The sequence below is a fragment of the Cnephaeus nilssonii genome, assembly GCF_951640355.1.
Source record: "Cnephaeus nilssonii genome assembly, chromosome: 6".
NCBI classification, from domain to species: Eukaryota; Metazoa; Chordata; class Mammalia; order Chiroptera; family Vespertilionidae; genus Cnephaeus; species Cnephaeus nilssonii.
The window spans coordinates 11,471,287-11,484,775 of NC_137077.1; the positions used below are offsets into that span (position 1 = coordinate 11,471,287).

Genomic DNA, 13,489 nt, shown 5'->3' on the forward strand with positions numbered 1-13,489 from the left:
TCATCTCATTCATCCAGTGTTTTCCACACTGGCTCCTGGTTAGTTCCTCTGGATTATAATAAGAATATTGAAATGACCAACCTGCAAAACTCTTGAGTTAAAGAAACCAGACTCTCCAAGGGCCATCAAGTATGAACATTTTCCAAATATGTTACCTCAGTTTGACCATGGAGCCCTATTTTCCTCAGAATAGCTTGCAGGGCTAGTGCTCCATGGAACATGCATTTAGAACTGTTCCCCACACCCCTCCAAATGCAGCCAGCAGCCGGGCAAGAGTGAACGATGGGAAATGAGAGAGGGTGGGGATTTGGAGCAAGGGGTGGCGGGCGACGTGGGACAGGTGGGCAGGATTGGGATATACTTTAGAGGTAGGATCAGCGGGACTTACTGCTGCAATCTGCTTAGTAAAACACTTGGCGTATTGAAGTGTGTTGAACTGAACTGCGTTGATGTCTCCTCGATGCCATGTCAGCCCGTTGGGAAGAAGCCAGTGGCCGAAGCCACGCTTTGGTTTGCATGGGGCACTGACCCACACCTTATGATAGACGCTGAAGGGACCGCTGGCTTTGACCTTTAGTCTTTGGCATCAGACTTTTTTGGGGTGTGAGGCTCCCTGTTTCTTTCCCTGTTGAAGTACTTTCCTTCTCCCTTCCTCCTCCCACCCCTTGTAAAATGAGGAAACGCTCTGCCCGCTTTTGGGAATATCACTCTCTCATTGTTGGAGCCTGAGCCATGCATCCTGAGGCAGCTTTTCCCGTTTCCAAAGTTTACTGTTAATGAAAAGTGCACACCAGGCTGAAATCCCTGGCAGGAGCTGGAGCCGCAGGGTACACCGAGGCCAGCAGACGCAGGAGCAGCCAATTTTATCTGGCTGTTCTCGTTCTCCTCCTCCTCTCTGCCCTCCTCCTTCCCCCTTAGTTTTATCAGAGAGGTTTGGCTGGACTTGAAGGAGCCAAAAAGGAACTGGAGGGGGTCTGAGTTTCTAGCAGCAGTGATAAGGTGTGGGAGGACAGGGGACCCAGGCCTGGGCACATTCCAGTTTAACTCAGTCCTCAGTGTGCGCGCGCGTGTGTGTGCGTGCGTGTGCGTGTGTGTGTGTGTGCGTGCGTGTGTGCGTGTGTGTGTGTGTGTGTGTGTGTGTGTGTGTATGTGTGTAGTAGGCCCTTGGGGTCCAATAATATTGATACCAATTGTAATAGCTAACATTGAGTGCATGCCGTAAGGATAGGCCTTGTTCTAAGCATTTAGCATACCTCATATCAATAAACTCTCCCAGCAGTTCTAAGAAGTACATCCATATTATGCACGTTTTATAGTTGATGAAACTGAGGCTCAGAGAGGGCAAGCAACTTCCCCAGAGTCACACAGCAAGTAAGAGGCAGATCCAGGAATCCTACTTGCCAGTGTCTGGTTTCAAAACTATACTTTTTGTCTCAAAGCTCAGGCAGGCAGAGGAACTGGATATATAAACTAGCAAATAAATTCATGTAGTTTGAAAGTCCTATGATGCAAGTACAGTAAAAAGCAGAAGGAAGGCAAAGTGGGAGCCATATTTGAGTTCATTCTCAACTGATGAGTTAGAAGAGCATGGAGGTGGGAAACAGGTGTGTGTGTGTGTGTGTGTGTGTGTGTGTGTGTGTGTGTGTGAGATAGAGAAAGAGAGAGAGAGAGGAACAGCAAGGAGTCCTGCATTGATGGGCATTGGGCATACAGTGCCTTACTGGGATTGGTAGAAGCTGGTGAGATGGAGGAAGGCAGTCAGAGGTCCTTCAGGGAGGGTCTTGGGTAGCCTCCAAAGGTGTGCTTTTATTTTATTTTTAATTTTTATAACATATCTCTTGGGAGTGAAGGATTTCAAAAACAATTATTATTTTGTCTTTGCTCAAAGCGCATTTTATGTGAAAGCCCAAAATATGAAACAGCAGTGGAGTCCCTTTGGTTGAGGCAGTGCTGAGGACCAGAGCCTATCCTTCGAGGCCTCCCCGAGCCCGGCACCCGGGCGTCTGCCTGGAACTCCAGGAACTCAGACGAACAGAGTTTTGAACATATCACTGTTTGAGAATATCAGGGTTGGGAGAGAGAAGCACTTAGTGATATGTAATTATTTACTTATATGTAATTGTCCAGAATGCACTGATGAAGGTTTGAATTCACTCATTTAATAAATATTAATTGAGCCCCTAGGCCAACTAGCACACCAGGTGCTGGGGATACATTAGTGAATGAACTGGAACCACCCTCATTTACAGTCTGATGGAGGAGACAAAATAAACAAATACACAGAATTGTTGTGTGATAAGGCTAAGGGTCCACAGGATCACATAGGACCTGGTGAGCCACATTTGAAACTTTGGGCTTTATTTTGAGTGAGATGGGAAGTCTGGAAGGTTTTAAGCAAAGAGATGACAAGATCAGTCACCAACTTTGGGTCAGAGGAGCTTATGAGGTCCTGGTAACTATAGTGATGATATCGTTCACTTGGCTGGAAAACTGGCCCAACTCCTCGTGATGTTGAATGGCCCAACGTGTGTCCTTCCCGGTAGCTGTTTGCCCCGCCCCTCGCTCAGTGACATCTCTGTTGTCCCAGTCTAAGTGAGATTGTTGGATTAACAGGGTGTTTGTATATTGCTGCTCCCCCCACAGTGTTTGAGAACAAAGATAAGATTGTGATCATCATGGAATACGCCAGCAAAGGGGAGCTGTATGATTTCATCAGCGAGCGGAGACGCCTCAGCGAGAGGGAGACCAGACACTTCTTCCGGCAGATCGTCTCGGCCGTTCACTATTGTCACAAGGTACCGGCCGGCCAGAGCTTTGGCCACAGATGGTGTCGATGGCATCACGTGTTGTTGTTTTTTTGGTGTGTGTGTGTTTTCACATTATAAGGGTAATGTCTGTTCATTATAGTACTTATGGAGAATTTACAAAATGAAAAGAAGAAAATTACCACCATCCATAATTCCAGAATCCAGCAATAACTCATTGTTGACATTTTTGTTTCTTTCTAATCTCCTTCCTCCTACTTTTAACATTTGCTTTTTATTTGATTTTTTTATTTAGAATAATTTTAGATTTACAGCAGAGTTTCCCAGTAGTACAGAGAGTTCCCATATACCCCTGACTCAGCTGACCCTATGGTAACATCTTACCACAGTGGTCGGCAAATTCATTAGTCAACAGAGCCAAATATCAACAGTACAACGATTGAAATTTCTTTTGAGAGCCAAATTTTTAAAACTTAAACTTCTTCTAATGCCACTTCTTCAAAATAGACTCGCCCAGGCCGTGGTATTTTGGGGAAGAGCCACACTCAAGGGGCCAAAGAGCCGCATGTGGCTCGCGAGCCACGGTTTGCCGACCACTGTCTTACCATAATACTTTACTGTAATATGAATGTACCAACGTTCATACGTTGCCATTAACAAAACTTCAGATTTTATTGGGATTTCACCAGTTTTTTCCCCAGTGGCCTTTCTCTGTTCCAGGAGTAAGGCATTGCATAATTTTTACAAAGTTTGTGTCTTGCTTTTTCACCCAGTATTTTAATCTAAATATTTTCCTGTGTTACTAAAAATTCTCTGTAATTATTGTGATTATTGGACATGTAGGCTGATTCCAGTTTCTGGTTGTTACAAATAGTGATCAACATTTTTAGACATTAACCTTTCCTCTCATTTGAATAATTGGCTTCAGAGAAATTATAGAAGTGGAATTACTGCACCATAGGTTCTGAACCTTTCTCAGCTCTTGGTCCCTTTTGTTGCATCGATTGCTTCCACAGGGGTGACATATAGATGCTCATGTACATCCTGTTGCGTTGCAATACACCTAATGGGATGCGGTCATCATACAGCTCTGGGTTAGCCACTGTTGGCCTCTGGAGAAGGAAATGAAGTCCCCAGATAATTCCAAGCCACAGTCCAGCCATTATTGTTATTAATCATCTTATTTATACTTTCCCCCAGAACTATCATACCTTGAACACTCATTCACTTTGAGGACAGCCGTGACTTGAATCCAACATGGCATGCCAAATAGTCAGTTTCTTCACACAAATGATTGTAGTACAGGGTCCCCTGGTTTGCCAAGTATTCTGGTTCATCAGTAGTGGCTCGGGGAGTGATTAGAAAATGATTATTCAGATCTAAAACCCGTAACCCAAGGTCCTGACGATTCAGATCATACAACAGTGTGCATTTTATCACCAGGCATCATCAAAAAGCATTGCAAATGGTACATTTATTATTTGAAGTTTCTGCATACTAAGGGACTTTATTAGACTCAATCCATCTTACTGTGAAAATCAGGAATGCAGCAGAGTAAACCAAACTACTCCCAATATTGAAAGCAAAGCAGAATTAGGTACCTTGTATTTCGTATCTTTCCTTGAGGAGCCTGGGTTTGTGCATTTTTTGAATTCAAAACATACGCTTGAAGGTTTGGATTAGAAAAAGAGTCTCAGAAATACATGTTCTTTTCTTCTCTCTGGTCAGTACTTTTGGAGATGTTAGGAACTGGCAAAAGGAAAGGAGAATAATAAAGAACCAATTGGAAAAAGGGAGATTCTGAACTAAGAAAATCTTGACTGAAAGACAGAATTTCTAGGCAGTTCGTTCATTTGCTTAAAAGAGCAGCTTAGCTCGTAAATGTCCTTTATGCTGAATAATGTTAAAACTTCTCTCCCTGCTAATTATCTGCCCAGCCCGGAATAGTTGGTTCTTTCAGTTCCACTCCTCTTCCCATGCCCACCATTGAAAGATCATTGGGTTTTAAAAGAGAAGTGAGCACACCAGTTTTACTGCTATACATAGACCAACAGCCTATTGGCTGATGACTCTCTTCACCTGTCGGTGGGCGGGCTGCTTGTCACTGCAGCTCAGCTTCCAGCCTCCCAGAGTTTACCTGAATGGGTAGGTCATCCAGTGTGGCAGTGACCTGCCGACCTGCTATGGTCAACCCAGTGGTTACGGTCTCACCAGCCTCCCCCACCTTCACCCTTCGCCTGCATTGAGTCCCGCCGAGCCGAAGGGGACTTTGAAAATCTTCCCTCCCAGCTGCTTAGGAAACACCCATGGTAGCAACTTTGTTATCCTCAGAACAGATTGAATCAGGCTTCTTTCCAGCATCAAGGAGGCAGGCAGGCAGGCAGGCAGACAGACAGACAGACAGACACGCAAGGTCTGGGAGCCCTGCATTCTGAGTCCCCAGCAGAGAAATCTACTTCTTCCCTGGGAATCACATCACAGACAGACATGGTTTGCCGCCGCCTGGGACTGTGTTGCTTTCACACAGTGGAATGACATTCCGACAAAGGATCCCCCTGCTGTTTTACAGGCTCTGGGGGAGAACAGATTCCAGTCATTTTTCCCTTAACCACACAGCAAGTGACTAATGCTCTGCTGTCCCGGTCTCTGGCGGGAGCTGCATGACAGTGAGAGCAGCCCTGAAGGATGGAGGCGAAGACCACCGGGCTGGTGCATCTTTCATCTGTCAGATGCTTCCCTTTGCTCTGCCTCCGCCTCTCTCTCTCTCTCTCTCTCTCTCTCTCTCTCTCTCTCTCTCTCATCCACTCCCATTCAATTTCCCGCCTGTCTTCTCATTTCAGAACGGTGTGGTCCACCGGGACTTGAAGCTGGAAAATATACTGCTCGATGACAACTGCAATATTAAGGTAAACCTCTTGCCTCGATGATTGATATGCAGGGCCTGGGGGTGGCATCCGGTGGGGGTTTAAGCTGCTCCAAACTACAGCTTAGAAATAAGGTGGCCACTTCCTTCCCCGGCAGGCGGGTGGGAAGCGTCACTGGGCTTGAGTCCTCAGTTCAAACTCCGTAAGCCATTTACCCATGCTCAACTACATGCCAGACATTCGTCTTCATGCTGGGATAGTTAGGTGACTAAAATACAGTCTCTGTCTTCAGCAAGTTCATGGTCTACAATCATTACAATCATTGCCATAAAAATACTTAGTACAGTAACACTTATGTTACGTATTTCAAGTCATCTTTGTCTGATATCATTTAAATTCGATCTTTACAAGAACCCTAGGAGATAGGTCCTCTTGTTCACATCATTTCCTAGCTAGGGACACTGCGACACAGAGAAGTTAAGTCACTTACCCGAGGTCACACAGTAGTAGGTAGTGGAGTTGGGATTTGAACCCATGTCTTTCTGACTCGTGAGCCCTGGTTCGAACCACTGTGCTCGGTTTGCCAGCAGGGCCCCGAGTTATCTTAGAGCTGGGACCCTTTCCCTGCCACTTTCTGTCACTCCCCTCCCTCCCACCCCTGAGACCTGCCTGGGACTGGGCAGCTGATTGAAAGGGAGGTGGTGTTCACTGTTGGGAAGGAGCATCCCGTCAAGTGATGGAGTTTGCTTTTACGGAGAGTATTATTGCTGGCTGCTGCTGGAGCTGGAGAAAGTGCTCCTGGCCAGTAGGGTTCAAGTGCCTCCTGCAGAGCACTCGGGACGTCCCTTTGATCACATCGGCAAAATAAGCAAATACAGTTTCAAAATAAACGGAGCTCGCTGCGTGGGTTTCATTATGAAATGGCCTTCGTCCTCCTGGCACCAGGGGATCCCTCTAATTAGCCGCTAGTGACGTTAGTGCCTCCTCCCTGGTCCCAGGACCAAGCCTGGGAATGACCTTGCATCGCCCTCTTTTGTTGTTGAAGTTGCTCTAAGTTGAGGAGGTGCATCATGGGAGACTCTTTCCTTGCTTGGAAGGATGGAGTTGCTTTGGCATCTGACCATCGTTAGTCACCATCATCCTTCGAGAGGCTCCTGGAAGCCACGTCCGGTGACATCTTGTTTTTGCGAGTGGTTGACTGTGGTCACATAGTTCTGTGTAGCCCTTAGAATGAGGAGGAACGCGTTGGTCAGAGCAGCTTTCTCTAGGAACAGGAAGTGAAATCTGCGATTCTGGCCGAGTGGCTGGAGAATTCCAGCAGGAGGCTGGATGCAGAGTTAGAACACTCCATCCCGTGTGGCTTACTAGTTCCTTGACACTGGGCAATGCACTTCACCCCGTTAACTAGAAAATGGGGTAACAGCAGTGCCCACAGGCTTGTTTTGAGGAGTAAATGAGATAGTTTGTGTTGAGCTTTATACACTGCTGAGCACTGTGGAGTGAGGCAAGGTAAGAGCGGTGGCTTTGGAGTTGGCTCGCCTGGCTTTTGAATGGCAGCCCTGCCTGTTACTGATGGCAGTATTTTGGGTAAGTGACTAAATCTCAGTTTCCTTATTTGTCCAGTAGGGTTGCCAGTCCACCTCTGATGATGGTTGCGGGTTTGTTCATTTTTTCACTGAGTGTTTTCGGGGCAGTTACTGTGGGCCATGCCCTGTTCCCAGTCCTGGGGAGGCAATGACAAACAGGATTTTAGACAGTATACAGTCAAAGCACTTAGCACTTCACGCTTCATGTCCAAGGTGCCTACTTAAACGGGTGGCCACTGGGAGGAAACCGGACAGGACACCGGTTGCTTTGAAGGTACCTGGTGGTCAGGCCATGGCTAGAGAATTGGGTTCTGGCTTGAGGGACACATTCTAAGGGTTTGTGTCATCCACCCTGTTAACTTCCTCTGCAGATTCTTCCTCCCACCTGCCCCCAGAGCTCTCCAGACTAAATGTAGTCTTACAAGGCCTGGAATGTGAGCCTCTCACTTGGGGGTTGGGCTCTGTAGTACAGTGTGACCTCCTGCTCCCATGATGTAGTCCCAGAAGTGATAAGGCACATAGCTTCCTAGGGAGTCATAGACTTGCCCAGAGGAAAAGAATGGTTAGAATTCTGAATGCAACTGAGCTGGGAACAATAGGCAGGAGCCCAGGAGAATGGCTCATTGGCATAAGCAATAGTGCCATGGTGTTTGGCCTCCCAGTTCCCAGGACCAAGTCCTTCAGTCTAGGATCCCTATCCATTAGGTGGGGAAATAGCAGATAGAGCACATTATAGAAATTAAGGTTTGGGCCATATCTTTTGCTTTAGGATTCTTTTTTTTTTTAAAAAAAATATATTTTTATTGATTTCAGAGAGGAAGGGGGAGAGAGATAGAGACATCAATGATGAGAGAGAATCATTGGCTGGCTGCTTCCTGCACACCTCCCCCTATTAGGGATCGAGCTGGCAACCCAGGCATGTACCCTGACCAGGAATCCAACCATGACCGCCTGGTTCATAGGTTGATGCTCAACCACTGAGCCACATCAGCTGGGCTAGGATTCTTAATCCTTAAGATTTTTTGTTTCTGGCATTTACTAAGGAAAAAAACAACACACACCTCCCGAACAGAAACTAAACCTTCCCATTCTCTGATATGAATCCTTCCTTCTGCTTATTCAAGGAATGCTGCTAGGATCTGAGACTCCTAAAGCTTGAAAGGAACTTGAGAGTCATTTCCAAACCCTTTGTTTTAATGGTTATGGTCCAAAAAGTCTGAGCGACGTGCCCAGGATCAGACACAGTGAATCAGTGTAGATGAAATGATTGTGTCTTTGTTTCCCCGGCGTGTGGCACAGTGCTTGTCACACAGTAGGTGCTCTTAAGCTGTTTGATTGGAGTGAAGGGATGACAGCCAGGATTAGAATTCAAATGTTTGACTTCCAGACAAATTCTCTTTTCATCATCTCACACCCACTTCCAAGGTTTTTAAAAATGTGTTTCAGCTGGTGTTGATTTGTCTCCGGCTGGATATGCTCAGCTCTTCCCAAGTCAGCATTTTGCTGAAAACATATTTATAAAAGGGCACTTGTGATAAAGGCAGCAGGCACAGACACATGGCTGCAAGCTGGGCTCCAAGTTCAAGAGAGCCCATGTCATCGGTATCTGGACAAGGGGACCATTGACACTGATGGGCTCTTACCAACCAATGGGACATGAGCAGCGAGATGCCTCTTGGAGCCCCCTCATGTGTCTCTCTAAATGTGGGTGCATCTTCCCAATTCCAAGGGCAGAGGGCTGTTGCCCAGGAAGCCTATAAAAATGCTACTGGTTTAAACTTGTCACATGTCGCTGCAGTTTCGGTGGGAGCCATGCAGCTGTTCCTCGTCCCTTCCCTGCCTGATGTTGATTTGCAAAGAGCACATCTGGCATTGGGAATTACTTATCTGGCCAGTGCGAGAGGGTGTGGCTTCTAAAAATACTCACACAGTCGGTCAGCAGAAAGAATGAGAGCAATGTGCTTCTTTGGGTTGCATTCCGTACTCCGAGGAGAAGCATGTCTACCAAAATAGACACCCAGGATAGCATTAATTTGCAATTAATAAAAACGGGCCAGATTTCACATCCCATTCTCTGGGAGAATAGAATGCCGACAATTCCCATGGGAGGCTCCTGTAAAAAAACACACACAAAAAAACGCCTTACAATGAGAAGAGGTCCAGGCACCAGGGTCAGCTGACCTCCTCAAAGAGGGCTGAGAATTTGGTGAGCTCCCAGGACTCAGAGTAGAGGGGCGGAGGGGAAATGGCCTGTTGCCCCTGATGACAATGGAAACTCAGCTGCAGGGGATAAGAAAAGAAGCTTTGAATGGCTGGGGCTCAGGCGAGCTAGAAGCCCTCGGAGGCTTAAGAAGACCAAGGAGAGGCGGCTCAGGACCTGCGCCTCTGGGCTTTGAGTACATGAATGTGAGAATGTGCATTCATGCGTTCACTAATCCGTTCATTTGTTCGCCTACCCATTTGTGTGGGTGTATACATATGTATTCATGTGTGCTTGCGTTCACTCATCCATTCCTGCACTTACTCATTCAGCAAATACAATCTCTTCAATGGACAATATTGACTCAAGCACAAATGTTGGCTATGTTTCTGCTGGGTACCTGGCCCTGTGCTGGCTGCTGGGAATTTACCAGTGACCCCGATGGTTGGGTTCCTGCGTTCTTGGAGCTCAGAATCTAGCACGTAAACCATCGGTCAAGATGAGTCATGAGAGGGATAGAGAGGTGAACGAGGACAATAGGTACCTGCCCTAATGGACTTAGAATTTTAATTCGGGACACAAGCAGTAAACAGGAATATATAATGTAATTGTGTGGCAGTGAAGAAAATGCATTCAGGGTTACCTTAGACCAGGCGTCCTCAAACTACGGCCCGCGGGCCACATGCGGGTGTTTTTGCCGTCTTGTTTTTATACTTCAAAATAAGATATGTGCAGTGTGCATAGGAATTTGTTCATAGTTTTTTTTAAACTATAGTCCGGCCCTCCAACGGTCTGAGGGACAGTGAACTGGCCCCCTGTTTAAAAAGTTTGAGGACCCCTGCCTTAGAGCATGGCAGGTACTATTTTAGCGAGGGTGGTCAGAGAAGGCCCTCGCCTAGGACTCAAACTCCTTAGGGCTGCCAAGCTGTCTCTGATTCCTGTCCTTTGCACACGTGGTTCCCTCCGCCTAGGATGCTCATCCCACGGCTCTTTGCCTGTCTGTCTGTTGAGTCTCAGCTTGAACGCCTCTCCTTCCAGGAAGCCTTTTCGGATCCTTGTCCCTTGGCAGGACCAGGTGGCCCTGCTATCGGCCTCAGGGTGCCTTGTGTGATACGCTGTGCGAGTGCTGAGCAGGAAGTGGTCTGTTAGCTGGAGGGACCAGGAAGCCTTTGATTCAACTGGGTTTTGAAGGATAGGTAGGAGTTCAACAGAAAGGAATGTGATGGTCTTTTAAGGTGAAGGAGCAGCAAGCACAGGAACAGGGCATGGAGGATAGAAAAGAAAAAAAAAAAAAAGCAACCTTTATCGAGTCCTTGCTAGAAGCCAGAGCCCAGAGCCAGACCTTCCACGTGCCTTCTTTCATTTGGATATTAGAATATCTCCACTGGGGTGGGTCTGATTACTCCCGTTTTACAGATGAGGAGGTTCCCCCAGCTAATAAGCGATGGGACCGGCTACAGCTAAGGGTCTTTAACCTTAAAGACCAGCCTCTTGATAAATTCTAACACCGCTCCCACCCAGATTGGCCCTAAATCCAAGAAAGATCCTGAAGACACTTTTTGGCCCTTGCTTCAGGTCGCCTCTCCTTGTCTGTAGCAGCTTGTGTCCAGCTGTCCCGGGGAGAGACTCTCCAGGCACGGGGATGCCTGCGTTGATGGAGCAATGAGCTGGGGCGGGTTGCTCAGTAGCATCCCCAGAGGCTGCTTCTCGGAGGCGCCCTGGGTGAAGAGCTTCCCCAGATCTCGTGGAATCAGTCATTTCCAGTCTCTCTTGAGAGGCGGTGTGAGTGTAGATCTTTTGAAGATGAAAGCCGACCCGGTTCTCGTCTGCTCACTTCCACTCCTTGCCTCCACTTCCTGACAACTCGGGAGCGAGGCTGTCATGGGGAAAGCCGCAGCCATGAACTCCCCGGCCGGAAAGGAGCTATGGAGTGTGTCTTCCCTGATGGGCTTGCTGTCTTCCTGAAGAGTTCCACACAAAGCTATTTCCTTCTCAGCCACCTGAGAGCAATAACTCTTCTTTATGTGGAGCTTTAAGCCAAAGCCGCTCTTCCTCCACATCTCAGGCCAGCCATGTCTCTGACCTGGGCCTCAGTTTCCTCATCTACAAAATGGGGTAGCGATGACACCCTCGTCATAATTGTTATGATGACTTAATACATTGATATATGTAGTGCTCACGGAAAGGTGATTGGCCTGGAGTGGTGCTGCTATTATTATTGTTTATTGTTGTTGTTATTATCTCATTTAACCTGATTTTGGTTTTCATAGCATCATGTGGTTGGTGCTGTTGCATTCCATTTGCCAGCCCAGGAAACAGACTCAGAGAGGTTGAAGTAGTAATTGCTAACATTTACTGCAGGCCATGTGAGGCATGGTTTCCATCTATCATTGATTTGATATTACATCAGTCCTGCAAAATAGGTTACATTATCATCATCCCCTATCGTATAGATGAAGAAACCCAGGTTCAGAGTGGGTAATGTTAGGGGAGTCCCCTGGAGATCTTGCTAAGAGATGCAACCTGACTCAGTAGGCCTGGGGTGGGTGGGGCCTGCAAATCTGTAACGGACCTGCTCCCAGCCAGTGGCCATGCTACTGGTCCTCAGACCTCTGTGGAGGAGGGAGGGGTTGACCTACGTGCCTAAGGTTCCAGCTGGGAAGAGTTGAGGCCGGGATTTGAACTCAAACACTCAACCTCTCCATCCCTTACTCTTCCCCTCACGCAGCGCAGTCTCTCATGCTTATTTCCGAAATGAAGGATGACAGTTTCGTTGGCTGTTTGGTGGACAGCGGCATAATGCTTTCAGTCCTGTGTCTTGCCCGGCAAACAGTGTTAAGTAAACTGAATCGTCAGCATTATCGCAGTAGCTGTAATGAATAGAGACTCTGGAACCAGGATTATTTCAGGGCTTTACATGTGGGTTCTCTGATCCTCACAACACCTTTATGCGGTGGGCTCTGTTATCATTCCCATTTTGCAGATGAGGAAATGGAGGACCTTGGCAGGTCCCACTGAGCACCTAGTAGTGCTAAGCCCAGGGTTAGCCCCAGGTTCTCCTGGCTTTCACCTCTGATCTGCTCAGTCCACTGCATTTCCTCTTAGACACTGCAAATGACCGTCAGACCATAGCTTACACTGTCATTGTCATCAGCATCCTTTCCCTGCAGTTAATCACCAGCAAGCTGATACTTCCTTTTTCATCGGGTGAGCTCACAGCGATTATTCATGTGATCTGAGGTTAATCCTTTTTTTTTTAAAAAAAAATTTCAATCTGCTTTTTTCCCCCTTTTAATCTTTATTATTGAAAGTATTACCTATGCCCCTCTTTCCCCCATTGACCTCTTCTAGCCCGCCCCCTCCCCCCACCCCAGGCCTTCACCACCCTATTGTCTACATCCAATGGGTTACACATATATGCATACAAGTTCTTTGGTTGATCTCTTCCCATCCACCCACCTAATCCTTTTTTTAAAAAATGGTAAAATATATGTAACATAAAGTTTACCATTTTTAGGTGTACGGTTCAGTGGCATTAAGTACGTTCACATGGTCACATGGTCGTGCAACCATCACCACCACCCGTCTCCAGAGCTTTTCTGTCTTCCCCAACTGAAACTCTGTATCCAGTGAAAAAACAATTCCCCAATCCTTTCTCCTCCCAGCCCCTGGAAACCATCATTTTACTTTTTGCCTCTACCAAGTTGACTACTCTGAGCCACATATAAGTGGAATCACATACTATTTATCCTTCGGCGTCTGGCTTGTTTCACTGAGCACGGCGTCCTCAAGGTTCGTCCATGCTGTAGTGAGGTGAATTCTTCTGAAATGTGAACAGTCCTTTCCTAGTTGATCTTTCTGACTCTGACTTCCATCCGGCAGGGCACACGTCTAGAAAGACTCTATAACAACAAAAACTCCAAACCTTAAAGACACAAGTGTTGACTTCCCCGTTTTCTTTTCAGAGTCCAGGCTGAACGGAACCCGGGGTGGGGACAGAGGGTGGTTTTGAACCAGCACGGGCCAGGGGAACAGTCCGCCACCAGGAGAGAAGTGCAGAGTAGTTAGTTACCT

At 47.1% G+C, this 13,489-nt stretch overlaps 1 protein-coding gene across 1 annotated transcript in view; it reads left to right on the forward strand.

Moving 5' to 3' along the window:
* Positions 1-13,489, forward strand: part of NUAK1 (NUAK family kinase 1) — a 71,978-nt gene that overhangs the window by 44,823 nt on the left and 13,666 nt on the right. The window contains exons 3-4 of the mRNA XM_079774948.1: positions 2,644-2,795; positions 5,606-5,671. Of these exons, the coding sequence (XP_079631074.1) occupies positions 2,644-2,795; positions 5,606-5,671 (218 nt within the window). The remainder of the gene's footprint in view (positions 1-2,643; positions 2,796-5,605; positions 5,672-13,489) is intronic.